Below are 17,110 nucleotides of genomic sequence, written 5' to 3'. Positions count from 1 at the left end.
GGGAAAGGGTTAAGAGAGATGTCTCCTGATCATCTCCCTCCAACCTTCCTTACCCTCAGATGTGCCAAATTGGTCCTATGTGCATCTTTGTCAAAAGCAGGAAGAATCTTATTGTCTTTTGTGTGTTGGTGGCGTAACCAAACAGTGTTTGGGATCAGAAGGAAGAGAGAGGATGACTTTGCAAAGTATTTTACTTGTAAGTGTGCCTTGGATTTCACACGATGGTAAAAAACACTGGCTGATAGATACAGAGCTGTGACACAGACAAGTTTCTGAGAAAGCCGCCTTTGGGAACCAGATGTTGTTCAAGGTCCTGCAGCTTGTACAGCCCCCAAACCCATGAACTCTGTGCCCTGGAGCAAGAGTGCCAGCCCTGTTCTGGCCACTACCCAGCTGTGGCCACTGGCCCTGAGGACCGGGCTGTGCAGGTGTGAGTGAGGAGCTGCCCAGCACCTCAGCCTGCCCTGAGACACACACTTGGATCTGGCCTTTCCTTGCTGCAACTTGGGTTCTTCTGGCAAGTAACTGCTCTTTTGTAACTGTTCTCTCTTATTTTATGTTCGGTAGAGGGGGAGGAAGGGTTGCCAGAAGGTCCATCCTGGTGTGTGCTGGTGGAAAAAAGTGTGGTGTATGTTGGACTGTGGAAAAAGCCCAGGTGGTGTCTACTCCATAGCTGGCATTTGCAGTACTTGCTGCAGGAACAGAGGCTCCTTGCTTTTCCTGTGCTGGGGCAGTGCCGTGCTCGGGGAAAACAAAGGCTCAGGCAGCAGGTCCAGAGCAGCATTTTGTTGCAAACCTGTTTTGTTAAAGTCAAGGTCTCCATGCTTGATTAAACCCTTCATGCCCAGCAGCAGGCTGTGGAGAACTAAGTGTTTGCTAAGGGCTTTGACACAGGAAGCTTTGGAAGGCCCTTACTGTGTGGTGGTGCTTTATGTTAAGCACAAATTGTTTGTGGTGGTGACCCTGCATACCAAAAACTGATGAGCTTGAGCTGTGAGTTTTTCAGCCCTCTCATACCATTGGGTGCTATGCAAGTGCAAAGCAAAAGAAAGACTTGATCTCCAGGGATGGAAACATAAAGAGGTGCTGGAAGGTGAAACAAGGGAAGTTATTTACCTAAGGGTACAGGAGAGAGCTTCCAGCTTTCTTCATTTTCCCTTTTCTTGTCTTATCCCCAGACTATGCTGCTTCCTTAGGAGTCAGCCTTGACAGGCATCTTTGGAGCTGTGTCCACGTATTATGCTGGTGAAAGGGCGGCTCTCACCACTACTTACACTCTTAAAAAGAATATAAAAAAGTGGAAATGTACTTAGGGTGAGTTTTGGGGCAGGAAGAGGGAAGAGAGAAGATGGAGATCAGGGCCTGACTTCTTCACTTGCTGTGCAGTACAAGCTGCACACTTTTAGATTGAGGGGCTGGCATGGTCTGTCCCAGATCAGGAAAAAAAAACAATCCCATCCCCAAAAGGGAGCAAGCACTAACCTAATAAAGGCACCAGCTGGACGAAGGCAAAACCATCTCTTTGGGAAAAGAAAAAAAAAAAAAAAACCAACCTCCTTTCTTTAGAAAAATAATATATTTCATCCAAATAAGGTAAAAATATTTGAAATGGGGCAGAAGTGAGCACTAGGCAGCATCTGTCAGGCCCTTTCTGAAAAGGGGAAGATTATTAAAACTCAATTACAATTTATTTCTGTAAAGTGTCTTTCAGACTAAAAATCTCCCCAAATGCTTTGCAAGGACTGCTCAGGGATAACTCACAGTATCGAGCCTCCTAGAACAACACCCTGCTTTCGTACCAAGCCCTCCTGTTCTGCATCTGCTGAAGGAATTCATCCTTCAGGATTTTATTTTGTTTCTTCTATGTTTGTGCAAATAATGAGAGATGTTTTATGACGCTGGCTGCAAGAACAGCCTCAAGAGGAATGGGAGGGTGACACTGTATTTTTTTCTGGTTTAGGTGAAATACTTGCTTTTCTTTAGGACTGCGTCTCCTGTGTGAGAAGATGATTGGCTGCGTAGGGCTGATTCAGAGGATCGAGAAGTACAACTGGCTTATTTGTTGCCTATTTTTCTTTCTATGCCTGTCAGTTTGCCAGGCTGCTTGCCTATGTCTCAGTCCCTTTGCTTGGCAAGGCTGTTCTGTGCAGCATCCTGTGCAGTTGGTTTTTCACCTTCCGTCATGTCTATCTCCTCATGCTCTTTCCTTTCTAACACTTCACAGACTGCTTCCAACTTTACACCTCTGCTTCTGTAGCTACTACTGAGGTTTCATGTGTGTGCAGCCAGAGTAACACCTGTCTAAAATTAATTTCTTTAACTGATTTAATTAAACCAGAGGAAGTTCTGGGGTGGGCATTCTTCCATCTCTGTGAGCAGATTTTCTTTACTTAAGCAGTTTCACCTTTGTGCATGCACAAAGGACTGGGTGCTAAATGCTGCAGCTTTCTTGTGTAGATGAATTACTCCTTGCTTTCTGCCCCCTTACACTGTCAACAGCAGGTCCCATCTCTGCGTGCCTGTTTGCCTGCTTATCTGCCTGCTTTTTTGCAGTAATATCAAACTTCCACGACAGCAGCAGCAGGCTTTGGGTGTGAGATGGAGCTAGGGGCTCCCTCTTGCTTCACAGTCTCTTCTGTTTGCCAGAACAAGCCTGGTGCAGCCTGGAATTGGAATATCCCACTACTGCATCTCTTCCTTGCCTCCCCAACTCTAAAAACTGCAGGCAGAACCTGGTAATCTGTGTAAAATAGTGGGAAAATGGGGAAGTGTGGTGGATGCCCCTGGCAGTGGGTGTCCCCCCTTGTGCTGTGTGGAGGGGATGTGGAGGGGCTGCAGCTGTGCCAGCCCTGGGGGAGCCCTCTGCACAGAGGCTGTGTAAGTGGCCTGGGCACAGCAGGGAGATTCAGTGCCTCCAGCCACAGGCCGGAGCTGGACCCCTTCTCTCTTGTGGGCACAACTGGCTCTTCCCAAGACGTGACTTGCAGGGATAGTGCCTGGCCACTGAATGAAGGCACTTGCTTCCCTCCAAGGGCTGTCTGACTGGCTCTGGCCACAGACCAAGTGTCTCAGTGGTGTCCAATTCAGTGTGTCAAATGCAGAGCTCTGTCATTTAGGCAGAGCTTGGCCATGTCCTGGGATCCCGGGGAGGGTCCGTGGGGCTGCCAGCAACAGCAGGGGCTCAGGGCAGGGGCTGCTGGTCGCACACTGCCCTGTGGGAAGGGAGGGAAGGGGGCAGGGAACAGCTCTGTCTGCCTGTCAGATAAATCTTCAGCTGTTTACTTAAATACTCAGTGTTTCTTCATTTGTTTGTTTAAGAGTTTTCCTGCCAAAAAAGAGCAAAAGGAAGAAGGGAAGCTGCCTCTGGTGGCCACCCTTCCTCAGCTAGGATGGGCCTGGAGCACTTCACAGGCAAGAGCAGGACTGGGGCCAGGACACCCTGCCTTGCTCTGGGAAGATGAAGGGATGTGCTTCAGGATGGACCATGTTCCCATCTTCTGAGCAATGTCTGACCCTTGTGAGGGAAGATGTGTCTGAGGGACTCCAGTGAGCCCACTTGTTGCCCTAGGGCTGGCATGAAGAACTTGTCATCCCTTCCAGCACCTCCTGTACCTACAAATCTCAGTGCCTTTTTTCCCTCTTCGCTCTCACCCATTTGGTAGGAATTGTTGCCTCCAGGGCTGAGTTTTGTCAGCTTTCAGGTACCGGTGGAATCTGTTGAAGACCGCAGAGACCCAAAAGGCGAGGGCTGGAGCCTGAGTGTTGGATTTCCATGTGACAGTGTCTGCCACAGAGGACTCAAAACCATCTCCCCCATCTTTATGATACCCATAAAATATATTAGGTGTAGTAAATATCACACAAGCAGTTCCTTCCTTCATGTTAGCATGTGCTTTCACCAAAACCGGCCTCTTTCCTTGTCCCAGTATTCAGCAAACCTGTGTGTTTTGTGGTAGCTGTGCATATCTGGTGTACAGACACATCCACACATGCTCTCCTCTTTCCAAGTTTGGTCATACTAAGCAAAGTTCTGCCTTAATTTTTAAAGAAAGACAGAACTTACTTACTAGTGTACATGAAATTCCATAGACATTCCCAACAACCTGCATGCTTTTTTTGTTCAGAATAGGTACAAGCTGCTCACTGACTTTCAGAGAAGTCTTTAAAGTTCATACTCCTCTTGAAGATGATGGGAGGTTTTATTGTCATGTTCGAAAGCTTTAGTCTTCTCTGCAGACCATGTGCAAATTGGGGGAAGAGAGAGATTTGGTTATAGCTCCTCTCCCCTTTCCCCAGAGCTGCTTCTTTAAAAGGACTTCCCATGGCCTTCAAAACAAGCACCTGCAGGTTTGTAAATGCTAAACTCCATTGCGACTCAAGCAGCTGATGCAGTCTGTGTGTAGTGTGCAGCAGGACTGTTGGTTCAGAACCTTTCTTCTTGGAAAGGGCTTGTGCAGAACTGTGAAAGAAATCTTACAGATCAAGAGAAGGTCTTAGCTTTAAACATGTGGTCCCCACCCTCTTGTTCACTTCTGTGTCATAATGCTTCTCTCTTGCTTTGTGTTATTATACCCAGTGAAAATATTTCTTCCATGAACTTTTTCAAGACATTTATTATCTATTAGCCAGTTGTTACCTGTTAGTGGCTGCTTTCTCTCTTAGGTGCCATACCTGAGCAACATGGACAGGACCAACAGCTGGCTTAGTCAGTTTTTTCTCCACTGATTAACGGACCTATTTCCCTGGCAAGTCTCCGTGTCTTTCTGAATGTCATGATACCTCAGGAACCCAGTGCTGCTGGTCCCTGCAAACTGTAAGTTATGCCCAGTACATGTTGTGCATCATAACAGCTGCTTTTCCTCAGTACCAGTAAGCACCAGAATTCTGAATTTCCTTCTGTCAGGGTGTAGGATGTATTATGCTACTGGAGTAAATGTCCTCCTGAGACACACATGCTTTACTCATTCTATACTCAGATGAGCAAGCCATGATGAGGATTTTCTGTGGGCATCTGCAGCTCTGCATCCCAACAGTGCAGCTCAGGGGTGACAACTGGCTGCTCTGCACCCACTGCTCTGAATTCTGGGCCTCACAACCCTGTAAGATGGTGCTTGAGTGAAGGGAGTTGGGGTTGGAGCTGGTAAGAGCTTATAAGAAAGATTTCTGCAAATTAAATGAATGCCTACTGCAGTGTTAAGAACTGTTCCTCAGAGGTCTGGGACACAAGGAGAGGTGTAACCCAAAGTACTATTTTCCTAGGAATCTCTAGGAATGCCCTTGCTGGACTGTCTGTGAGAAGCTCTGGGATGAACAGTGATGATTGTCTTTCTAAGCCACTGATGGCAATTACCTGTGATCAGCTTTCTGAGCTGCTGTGATGGCCAACACCATTAATCTGCACTCATTATTTGTGTCCTTGTTGGCCCTTCTGGCTCCAGCACAGACAGGTCTCCATGTGCTCAGGCCGGACCAGGCATGTTTGGTTAATGACACCTAAAAACCAGGATGATTGAAGGCAGCAGCAGAACCATCTGGTCTCCCATTCTGTGTCCTGGAATACCTTGGTTGCTGCTTGTTTATGTTTGAGGTGATTGAACTTTTGCTGCCTCTGTCAGTTTAAATTCTTGAATTGTTTGGAGAGGGGAAGGCAGCACTCCTCTGTTTTGAGTTTTGTGTTTGGGCTGGTGCCAAGGGATCTTCCCGCTGTGGATGCCTGCTGGCAGTGCTGCAGGAGACTTGGTACTGAGCTAAAAAGGGGATATCCAGTGTCTCATGAAACATGCAGTGTGGTTTTGTGGCTGTGTGTAACTTCTGTGAGTCCTGCACTCACAAAAAAGGCTATTATAGGGATACACTTGAGGTATCAAAGTACAATAGCAGCAGCAGCAACTGCCCAGTTTTTGTCTTGACATTAGAACAAGCGACCTTGCCTGGTGTCTGCTGCTTCCCAGGGCTCACCAAGTGCAGGGGTGGTGGATGCAGGGCTGTGGATGCAGAGATGTGGGTGCAGATGCTCTGGGTGCAGGGCTATGGATGCGAGACTGCACTGTCACCACCTGCAAGGGCTTGGAACGAATGCAATAGTGAGACTTTGATTTGTTCAACTTGCAGCTTCTCCCACAACTTAGTCATTCTTTTATGAAGTCCAGTCAGAGTTCCACTGAGAAAAAGCAAGTTTCAGCAAAAGCTTTCAAGCAATGAGTTGTGTTGTTTATGTCCCCTGTCCTCACCTGGAAACATGGCCATTTAAATATTCCATGTGCTGTGGGCAGAGCTCCAGTGAGAACAAACCTCTGGGCTCCAAGGTTGGATTAGGAGCATGTTCAGATAATGACATCTGAAAACAGGAGGGCTGGGACCTGCAGCAGAGAAACAAGGGGGCTTTGAAAGAGAGAGGAGTCTAATCCTCTCTGCTAATATGGAGGCAGCTGCTGCCAATGCATCAGGCTTGGCAGGGGCTGCTTTGCTGCTCCTGGGTTCTCTGATAATGGCAGAGAGGCACAAAGACCCAGCTGCTTCCATGTGGTTGGGGAAGAGCCACATGGGAAGGGTGTTCTCTGGGTAAAACAAGAACTTTTGACATTTCCTTGGCCCTGCACGCCTTTTTTTCAGCAGGACAGGCACCGTGCAGTGCTCCATGCCAGTGCAGTGCTGAGCGGGAATGGGTCCACAGACATGCAAATCCCTGCTGTTGGTGAAGAACCAGTTGCACTTCCAGGGCTCTGCAGCCCAGCCACGAGGGCAGCTGGATCTGTGCTGCCTATGGGCAGCATTGTGGCCTCACTGGTGACAGGACAACTTTGGGCAGGGTGGAGGACGTGAGGGTCCCCCAGAGGCAGCTCTTGTGCACAGTAATGTCTGGGGACACCGGCACTGGGGCTGGGTGCAATGACCTGTCAGGGAGGGTGAGTACTCAGGGACGTGTTGGTACTGGCAGGTGCAGCAAGGGCAATCGCTTTAGAGCACATGAACTGCTGCAAACATGCACTTGTTCCTTCTTTTTTCCCCCGAAGTAACTTGCTTACTTCCTTGTAAAAAATGGCATCTACTGCCTGTCCCACTCTGCAGGAATGTTGGTGATGAAGCCTGTGCTAGACCCACCTCCAGTGTGGAAGTGCCCAGGTCTGGAATGAATCCTGGGTAGGAGACAGTGGGGACTGGCTGTACTGAGTGTACAGCTTTTTAGCTCATGCTCTCATGATGTCTGTAAAGGGCCCTGATGGCAATTCAGATAAAACCTCAGGGTTGCTGGGAAACCTTAACACCAGAGTCCATGCAAAGAGAATTCCATTCCTACTCCACTTCCCACGGGAGAACCGGTGCTGCAACAGTGACTGTTCAATGGGGCCGTGCTGGGGTTTCCAAACACCCCACCTGCTCCAAACTCTTACAAACATAAACCACCTCCTCAAGCAAGAAGACAACTTGATCACTTAAAACTTTGGGGTTTTTTTTCCAGTTTTTATTGAGTGAAAATGTCAAACCTTGCATCAGTCATGCAAAAAAAAAAAAAATCAAATAAATAAAACACATATATTAAATTTCTAATAGCACTAAATTCAAGTGGAAAAATATTCAGTTCTTAATAACGCAGGTGCTGAAGAGACCAGATTCAAGTAAATCAGAGCACACCATCCTGTTTAGGGTGTTTTTTTTCACTTTCTGCATTTTTGTCTCAAAACCTATATATATATCTATATATCTATATATATGTATATACATATAGATATATACACACACACATATATATGTGCATACATATTATTTTTATATTTATATATATACACATACATATTTATAAAACATTAAAAAGAGCATTGGTGGTTCAAGCATTTATTTCCCCCCCTCCCCCATGGAAAGAAAAAAAAACAACAACAAAACAAAATAAAATTACACATTTAAAATTCAAAATGAGCTAGCAATGGCTTATAGTCCTAGTGTGCAATATGGATATTACAAAAGGCTAGAATCCTCCCTCATTGTCTTTTTTTTTTCCATTTTTTTGTTTTTTAAGGTTGTTTTTTTTTTTGCTACATTGGAAAAAGTTTTTGAAATTTTTTTCTTTACAAAATTCCTTCCACGCAGACTTTAATCCAGTTGAGTTTGTGGCTAGAATGAACAATCTAGTCAATAGTTTTTATTTAATTTTTTTGCTCTTCAGCAGTGAATGGTAGCAGAATCAGGAGGGTCCCTCTCAAGGTTTATTTTGTTTGGTTTTTATCTTGTTTTGGACAAAATAGTTCCATTTCCTCTCTCCTCTTTCCCCTCCTTATAGAGCCAGTTGAATCTCCCTCTCTTTCTCTGGTCATTCTTTAGATAGTCCCATTGCTATGAGAGCTTGGAATGACAAACCACCTGCTCTGATGGGGTCATTGGGCTGTTGAGGCCCTTGTTCAGAAAAGCACTTAAGCTCGGGCTTAAACGTGGGCCCACTCAGTCATCTGCTTAAGGGTTTTGCTGAATTAAAGCCTGAACATGGCAGAATAAAAAAGTCGGGTTCAACTTTCTTTTGTTGTTGTTGCGAACAGAGACAGTGTAAGAGTTATAGAAACAGGACTGGGAGAAGGATGGGGTCAGGCTGGCCGGGTGGCCACTGTCCTGCAAGGGCACCTGACCCTCTGTGGGGGTCAGGCCCTGCTCAGGGGTCACCTTTAGCAGTAGCCTGTTGGGAAAGAACTTTCATTCCCTGTGCCAGCTCCTAGAGAAGAGGCGATAGAAGTTTGGGAGAAGGGCTGAGATGTTAGGGAGAAGTAGGGTGCCTTGGGGGAGAAAATGGTGTGCATAGATAAACATGGGCCCTTCTGGCACACTCAGCCACACAGGATGTGTGACACAGGGCCCCATCCAGGTGGACCCTGGCGCGGGTGCACCAGCCACTCCTGCCTCCGGCTGCTCCTGGGATGGTGCGTCCCGTCCAGCACTGGCAGAGCCACTGGACATCTCTTACCCCCTTCCTCCACACACTTCTGCTTTCCCCACTGTTGTGCAGTGACTCAGTCAGTGGAGTCTGGTGAGATAGGACAGGGGAGAGGTAAAACACTGTGTCACAGTGCAGGGTCCCAGCTGCCAAGAGCAGGGACATGACCTGTCTATCCTGCGGGGACATGAGTGGCCCAAGGAAGCCCTCTGGTCACCCCTGGCACCAGCTCCATGTGCCCAGGCAGGACATGCTCTCAGGAGGGCTTGGTCCTGCTCCCACAGTCACTGACAGAGATCCTGTTGATTTTGGCGGTACAAAATAATCACATCTGCTTTGCAAGATGTGGCTTGTGTTAATCTGAGGATTCCTCCTGGAGCCCATCACCATACTATCTAAGTAGCTGAACATGGGGAAAATGTACAAGTACAGAACCTGCAGCAAATGCTAGTAAAGTAAAATCTTTTTGCCCCATCCCATTTTGAGAAATTCCAGGGCATCATTCCATCACTCTGCCCCAGGAACGTGAGCTTCATTCTGTTCAAGAATGGGGTTGTGCTAGGAAACACACAGCTGAGGGCAGGGGATATACCAAACAAAACAAAAACAAACAAACAAAAAAAAACCCCCTATAAAAATAAAAGCCACACAAATAGCTGATAGAGGAAAAGAACTCCAAAGAATTAAATAAACTACAAACTAGTAATAATATTTCATATGTTTTCATTTGTTTCATCTCTACAAAATTCAAGTTAGAATTCGGAATCGTGCAGGTCCGGTCAGTGCTGGGAGTGTGAAGTCAGCCTCAAACCACAGCATTAAGGCTTCCCCCTCCCCTGCCACCCCTACAAACATACACTACATTGAAATTAGTTATTCTTTGGGCTTAATACTTTCACATAGCCTTGAAATGATAATATTATTTGCAGAGCAGTAGTATCATTATGCTGTTACTACATCCTATTTTGACATAATAGTATGATCTACCTTTTACTTTGTGATTATGATTCTCTTCTATACCTTTCTTTCTAACACATTGGATATATTAAAAAAAAAAAAAAAAAAAAAAAAAGAGAGAGGAAAAAAAAAAGGAGAAAAAAAATTGCACACAATTAACCATATGTAAGGGCTATCCAGAAGGCAGGTGACACCTCCCCCTCCACCCACTGGCATTGGTGGTTTCTCTTTTGTTCTATATATAGTAATAACCTTTACAGGAAAAATACTGTACAACTTTTTTTTTTTCCTTTCCTTTTGAAACATTAGCTGAACATTCAGTCCCCACATTTACACAGCTGAGCTGCTTGTTTATAAATCAGACCTGATCTGCACCAGTTCCTTAGGGAAATAACAAAAAAAAAAAAAAGGAAGAAACCTAAACTTCTTGAGGCCTTTATCTGTTCCGGATGACAATAAATCCTGGGGATCCCTTAGAGCTGAAGTGCTCAGGGAGCTGAGGAGGGGAGAGGGTGCCTGCATGGTATTGGAAAAAAAGATTTTTTTTTTTTTAAAAAAAGGACAAAGCTCAGACTATTCTGGTATACTTAAAACTGGCACCAAAATAACTATCAGAATTAATTCATACTAGTCCTTCTGGTGCCCTGGTGTGTGTAGACAAGCCCTCTCAGGCTCAAGCAAGGATTTGGGGTCAAACAGCTACTGTCTCACCTGCCAGAGTCCGGGACAGTGTCCTGTAGTGTGTGTTCCCAGATCAGGCCAGGAAAAGATAGCAGGGAAGAGCTTGGAACCAGGGGAAAGCCCAAGCTGCTGGAGGTGGCAGGTCTCAACACAGTCTGGTTGCATTTGCTTATGCAGTGCCCAAGCCCTCAGCCCTACTCATCAAAATATGTCAGGATGGCCCAGACCTGCAGCAATTCTTGGGTGGCACCTCCCCAGCGCTGGGGTCTCTGGGCTGTGGGGGTGCAGCAGGATGTGTAACTGCAAAACCCAGGACTAGGCAGTATAGGTCCAGGGGTGCTGCAGAACAGGGGTGTCCCCCTCCCCACCCCAGAGCTGAGCAGGACACCCCACCATGGGCTCAGAGCGTGTCCTGCCTTCTCCTCCCTGGGCAGCAGTGCAAGATCTGTGTCCATCCATGCAGTCACAGACTGGCATGTCTGCAGTGCAGGGCTGGGGACCAGGGCTTGGGGACTGGGACCTGTCCAGGTCTGACTGCCTGGGGCAGAGCAGGGCACGTTCTCAAGGCTGCTTTAGTGACCAGGATGCTCCTGTGCAAGCTTGGTGCTCCCTGTGCTGCACCATGGGGCAGGGGCAGCTCAGAGCCTCCTGAGATGGGGATACTGAAGCACCACAAAAACGCCTCACCCTCAGCAGAGAGGAAGCACATACGGGTTGGGATGAGATGGAACTGGATGGCAGAGTAACCCCAGTCCTCCAGTGTGACAGACCCTTTAAACTGCCTGCTGTGTTCTTCCCAGGTTACTTCAGCTAAATCCCTACAGTCAGAACAGCAGGGATGAGGAGAGGTGTCCTACAGAGAAAGTGTAGACTGAGAAAGTTTTACAATATAAATAGCATTCAAAATTATTATCATTAACAGCAAAAAGGATCTGGAAGAACAGAGGAGTGTCCCATTCCCACCCCTGCTCATTCATTAATGCATCCTCATTTATGTGACAATAAATACCCACTCCCACCCTGGCTGTCTGATGCCATTCATTTAATGCTGGAGAAAGAAGGGGGAAGGGCGGAGAGAGAGAGCACACTCCTCACCCCCTCCTTCCCACTGGCAAAAGCTGAGCTACTTGTCTTTGTGACACCAATTCCTTTAATTTTATATATGTGTGTGTGTGTACATTATATAGAGACACACACACAAATATATATTTCTAAAATTCATTACCTCTTGTTCCCACCCACCCCCCTCCAAGAAGTGGAGATTATTATTATTATCGTACAACTGAAAACATGGAAAAATAAAACCCAGAAAGAAAATTGGGGGGATAGAGCCCCACCCATAACAAAGGGTCCCCAGATGGGCACAGGCCCCACGCACCATGCAGGGAGCAAGGAAAAGCAGCAGGTATCCTCAGGGTTCATGTCTGTATAAAGGGTATTTTTTGCTGCATCCTGCCCCCTTGTTCCGGGATCTGTAGAATGGAGTGATGCAGCACCAGTCCTGCTGCGAGTCGATCTCTTATGGGGCCTGGTGAAGAGCAGGGGTTTCCTTCCTTCCTCTCTCTCATTTGTGGCACCGAGTTTGTTTTTCATTTGCCATCCCCATCTTTGTTCTCGCCTCACATGGGGTTCTCTTAGTAATTCTGTGTAAGAGAAAAACCAAACCACTGCAGCTGTTGCCTCTAAGATTAAGGAGAAGCTGCTGGAGCAATGGTGGAGGCTGAGGCAGCAGGCGGAGCTGGAGCAGAAGCAGGAGTCGGGGCTGGAGTGAGGGCTGGCTCGCCCTGTGGCCTGGAAGCATCGCCATGGTCTGTGGAAGAAGCACCCTCCTCTGGTTCTCCATCTTCTTTAGTGGCCAGGCCTTCAGGGTCTGGCAGTGATTCTTCAGAATCTGTGTTCAGGTCTTCCTCCTCCTCATCCTCCTCCTCATCATCATCGTCATCCTCCTCTTCATCATCCTCCTCTTCTTCATTCATCTCCTCCTCATCATCCTCTTCATCCTCTTGGGAAGAGTCATCCTCATCCTCCACATCACCAGAGCCAGATGCCCCAGCGTTCCTCTCCTGTGGCGCGGCCCCGGCTCTGCTTGGGGAAGGGCCCTCGGTGACTTCTGCCTGCTTCTTGCTGAGGTCCAGTGAGTCATTGAGGCCCACACCAGCTGCATTCTGCAGGAAGAAGAGGGAGCTGTTGTTGTCAGTGCTGAGGTTGAGGGAACTGTCCAGGTTGATGGAAGAGTTCTGGATATCATACTCAAGAGTGGAGTGGGCAAGGCCCTCGGGGCCGGGAGAGATGGCAGGCAGCTCCCCTCGCTCCTGCTTCTCGTGTTTGCGCTTGTGCGAGTCCATCTGTGACATCCCCACCACTGTGTGTTTGCAGCCGGGGTAGGTGCAGTGGAAGTGGGAGCATTTGAGTTTGTACTTGCAGTCAGGCACCTCGCAGTCCACGCTCGAGCTGAACTGGCAGAAGCCGGCGGCGCTGATGACGTCCTGCTTGCCGTGGTGCTTGCGGTGGGCTGTCACCTTGGTGCTGTCAGTGCAGCGGAAGCCGCAGCGCAGACAGTGGAAGTGTGTGCTATTGCCAGAGAACTGACAGTCTGGGAAGTTACAACTCAGTGAAGACTTGAAGCGTTTGAAATCATCCAATACTAGGTTGTCAACACGGTCGTGGTGCTGGGCATGCTTATACATGTGGGTACGGCCACAGAACTTGTAGCCACAGTTCTCCCGTGTGCAGTGGTAGTGGGTAACCTTGAGAGAGAACTGGCAGCTGGAGTCCTTGCAGTCCTCGTAGAGGTCATAGCGCCGAAATCCCTCCAGCATCATCCCTTCATCCAGCATCTTGCGTGAGGACGCGGTCTTGCGGCGCTTGCCAAATGGGGACATGTCCTCAATAATCCAGAAACGCTTTTTGGCCCCCGAGGCAGTTGGCATAGTGATGGTGTTCCCTGAGGAGAGAAAGTGCAGAGCGGTGTTGCTGACAGCCAGGTCTCTCCATCTCCCAGCCATCCTGGGAAGCTCTGTATTTGCCAAGTCCCAATGCTGCAACCGTTCCCACCCCGCAGCTCATCCCTCGAGCTCTAAGTGAGCCTGAACTCCAGGATCCTGGGTTAGCTGATGCCTGCTGGACATCACTTCCTCAATTTTCAGCATATCCTGCTTTGCCTCTGATTGCTGCTCTGGCAAACCTGATCTTGTCCAAATGTTAACTGTTGCTTCTCTGGTTTGCTACTTTCACAGTTTCTCTTGCTGCTTAACTAATCTCTAGTCCCGTTTTCCTCAAATCAGACTTTAACAGGGAGGAGCTGGCTTGTTCCAGTCCAAGGACTGAGGTGTGGTACTGTAGTTCACTGGGGTGGTAAAGAGTTGCAGTGTGCTAAAAGCTTGTATGTGTGCAGTTTTCCCCTATCCAGGCTCTTGTAAATACAGTACAATTGCCAAGGACAGGCAGGAAGTGAAGGAAGATCCCATGCGTGATTAAAACTGCAACAGGGGGGTGTAATTTATAGAAACAGGATGGACTTTGGCCAGGAGACTGCAACATCCCTCACTGTAACGAGCCTACATATTACAATGAGTGCACTTAGAAAGACAGATGGACAGATGTTCAATGGGGCTAATTCTCATCATCACTAGCCAGTGGACTCTGAGAGAAAATACCAGTTCTGCAGCATTCCCTTGGGTCTCAAAAATTACATGATGCCCCTAGTATAAATAAAGATCCCTCATCTATCTTCCACTCTGATTCACAGGGCCAGCATAACTGGCTAGTGCTCGTGTCCCCTAGGATCACACTGACATCAAGGACTCGACCTCAATGTATCTATTAACTTTTTTTCTTCTTTGCTTGCTGTTTCCAGAATCAACCCACAATCTCCAGTATCAACATGCAGCACAGACAAGGTTGGAGGCAAGAATTTCTTACCAGGTGCAGAACTGTGAGTGTAATTAGAAATTATAGCTTGCAACTAACACATACTTTTTTTTTTTTGCCTCTCTTCATGCTGAAACTGCCATCTTCTTAGAAGAGGCACGATTTGTGACATACAGTGCCTGGGGCCTGAGAACCCAGAGCAGTTTGCATCCTTGTCTGGGAGACTGAAGGGACAGTCATCTGTTTGAGTGGTGTAGAACTACTTCCTTTCTGGTGGGTGCATAGGTATTACAGGCGATGACCCTTCAGTGACAGCCCTTCAAGAGAAGGTGGTGACCACTGAAGGAAACCTCCCACACAAGCCAATGGGAGTGGTGGCAGGAACCTCCTCTCCCACATGGCTGGGCTGTACAGGTTGTGGGATAAGCAAAGAACGAAAGGTTTTTCTACACCATTTGTTAATGGCTCTTGTGCTCAGACTGTGAATCAGGATACCAGCTTAGGTCATCCATGGTGAGACCATCTGAGTGACATGGAGCTGGTGGAAACTGCACGCTAAGGCTGATTTAACCAGCTACCAGTGAAAGAATAACTTTGTCACTGGAGATTTGAAATTGGCAGGCTCTTAACTACAGAATCTGTGACCAATTTACTCTCTGCTCCCCCCTAAACATCTGGTATTGTAAAATCCAGTTCTCCACTCCCAGCCGACTCATGTAAGTGCAGTGGTGCCTGCACAAGTCACTGCTGTCCAGATTAACTCCTTTTAAAAAAATTACAGCCAAACCATCAAGTCCCTTAGCTTTAATTAATTAATGCTCATATTGTCTGTCTTTGGACGGGAATATGGGATAATCCATTTTAGAGAAAAGACTCTGGATGGGAAATAAGTAGAATTTAAGTATCACCTGTTTAAAACACTGTATCTACACAGCTTTTAAAATAGTTGGAACAGATGTGCTTAAAACTTTAGTTAAAAACCAATTCCGTTTTCTCATACAGGCAAAGTTTTGGAGTAAGGCATAATGAAGGGAGATGACACCTTGGTGCACTCTCCTCCTTTGCCAACGTTCAGTCCCTGCACCCCATGGAAGATTACAAGCCTCAGTGGATGTGATCCCCACCAAATCTCAATGGTAAGTGTTCTCCTTAAGCTTATTTCTTTAACCACTAATAATGTGAGCATTCACCAAGCTATACCAAAGTAAAACCAAAAGACACTTAGAAATATTTGATTAGAGGAAGCACAGCACAAGGTTAAGATGTTTCAGGCTGCATGCAATTCAGTTTAAAAAGAAGCAAAGATAGAGTTTCTTGTGAATTTTGTTAATTGGCACACACTCCTCTGGACAAGGCAAGGATCTTTCTCCTGCCAAGTCCCTTGAGAAAAACCTATGAACTGGAGTTGGAAACCCGTGAAGTTGGTCCTCCAGCCATACTCCCAACCATTGACCTTGGATTTATGTATTACTAAAACTGGCAGGAAGAATGACTGGGATATTTGTAGGCTGCCAGAAGCCTTATAAGTGTGAACTTTAAGCACAAAGATGTCCTTAATTAACTAGAAAAGAGCTAGGAGTTGGGAGAAGAAGCCAAAACTGAGGCACACCCTAAAAACCATTCCCAGATGGAATGAGAATCCCCAGCCTGAGACATCTCTGATCTTAGTTACACATGGGAATCATGACAGCTTAAAACTGAAATCTATCTGTATTTTCTGCAGCTGATTAGAGCAGATATAAATAACGAGTGTGAGAAACAGCTCGACCTGTCTGATGATGTCATCATGTGACACTGCCTGTACTTCATTCCTCATCCTGGGAAGGCACCCCTGAACTTTGTGGCTTCATATGAAGTTTGCAAGATCAATTGAAACACAGGACCTGGGTACCTCATCAGACATTCATCTGCTGAGATCTGTGCAGCACACTATGGCAGGCACTGGCTTGGGTGGCCTGGAAGATCTAACCAAGAAGTCCAAGTCCCATCAATGCCACATGAGCAAAAGTTTGCTCTGTGGCCACTCTGACATTATCAAGACACTGCAAATGCATTTTAACTGTGGATTTTGTTAGGTTTTTCTCATAGTTAGGAATTGGTGGCAGTTGCTCTCAGGTATCCATCCAAATGTCTATGAATGATTTGCTGTGGTTTGGTTCCCCTTGGCTGTGGTTACTGTGTCAGCAGGGAAAAGGAGCAGGCATGGATGGGCCCTTGGGTAACATTAGATAAGGCACAGAGTGATCTTTGCTGCTCTACCGACCCAAAGGTGCAGAGAAAAAAAAACGTGGGCAGGGTGAGTGGGGACGGAGCTGGGCACAGGACATGGAGAGAAAGCAAAGAAGTGTTACCTGCTGCATCCTGCACTAAGGGAACGTCACTTTTTACTGGAGTTGGAGTGGCAATGATGGGCGAAAACCCAGCGGTGCTGGCGGCAGGCATGACAATGCCTCTGCTGGCTCCCAGAGTGGCACTGAGCAAGGAGTATGAGAGACAAGATGGAGAGAAGAGATAGGGGAGGGTGGGAAGGGGAGACCTAAGCAGGGCTTGTGAGAAAGATGGAGGCAGAGATGGTGGTGGAGGTTGTGGTGCAGTGTGGGTTGCATCATCGGCAGCAGCAGTAGCAGTAGAAGGAACCAGGCAGCCTGGAGAATGTGGAGAGAAAAAAACCAGAAAAAAAGAAAA

At 47.2% G+C, this 17,110-nt stretch overlaps 1 protein-coding gene across 6 annotated transcripts in view; it reads right to left on the bottom strand.

Moving 5' to 3' along the window:
* Positions 1 to 10,108: 10,108 nt before the first annotated feature.
* The window catches only part of CASZ1 (castor zinc finger 1), a 161,982-nt gene continuing 154,980 nt past the window's right edge, over positions 10,109 to 17,110 (bottom strand). For 5 of the 6 annotated variants that reach the window (XM_017744020.1, XM_017744021.1, XM_017744019.1 and 2 more), the window contains 2 exons: positions 16,777 to 17,070; positions 10,109 to 13,499 (listed from right to left, as the gene is read on the bottom strand). In XM_017744020.1, coding sequence (XP_017599509.1) covers positions 12,244 to 13,499; positions 16,777 to 17,070 — 1,550 coding nt within the window. In that variant the 3' untranslated portion in view covers positions 10,109 to 12,243. The remainder of the gene's footprint in view (positions 13,500 to 16,776; positions 17,071 to 17,110) is intronic. The other variant, XM_017744023.1, reaches the window with a different exon arrangement.

The sequence above is a fragment of the Corvus brachyrhynchos genome, unplaced genomic scaffold, assembly GCF_000691975.1.
Source record: "Corvus brachyrhynchos isolate BGI_N302 unplaced genomic scaffold, ASM69197v1 scaffold68, whole genome shotgun sequence".
NCBI classification, from domain to species: Eukaryota; Metazoa; Chordata; class Aves; order Passeriformes; family Corvidae; genus Corvus; species Corvus brachyrhynchos.
The sequence above is the reverse complement of the archived record's forward strand: the minus strand, read 5'-3'. Positions and strand labels throughout refer to the sequence as shown.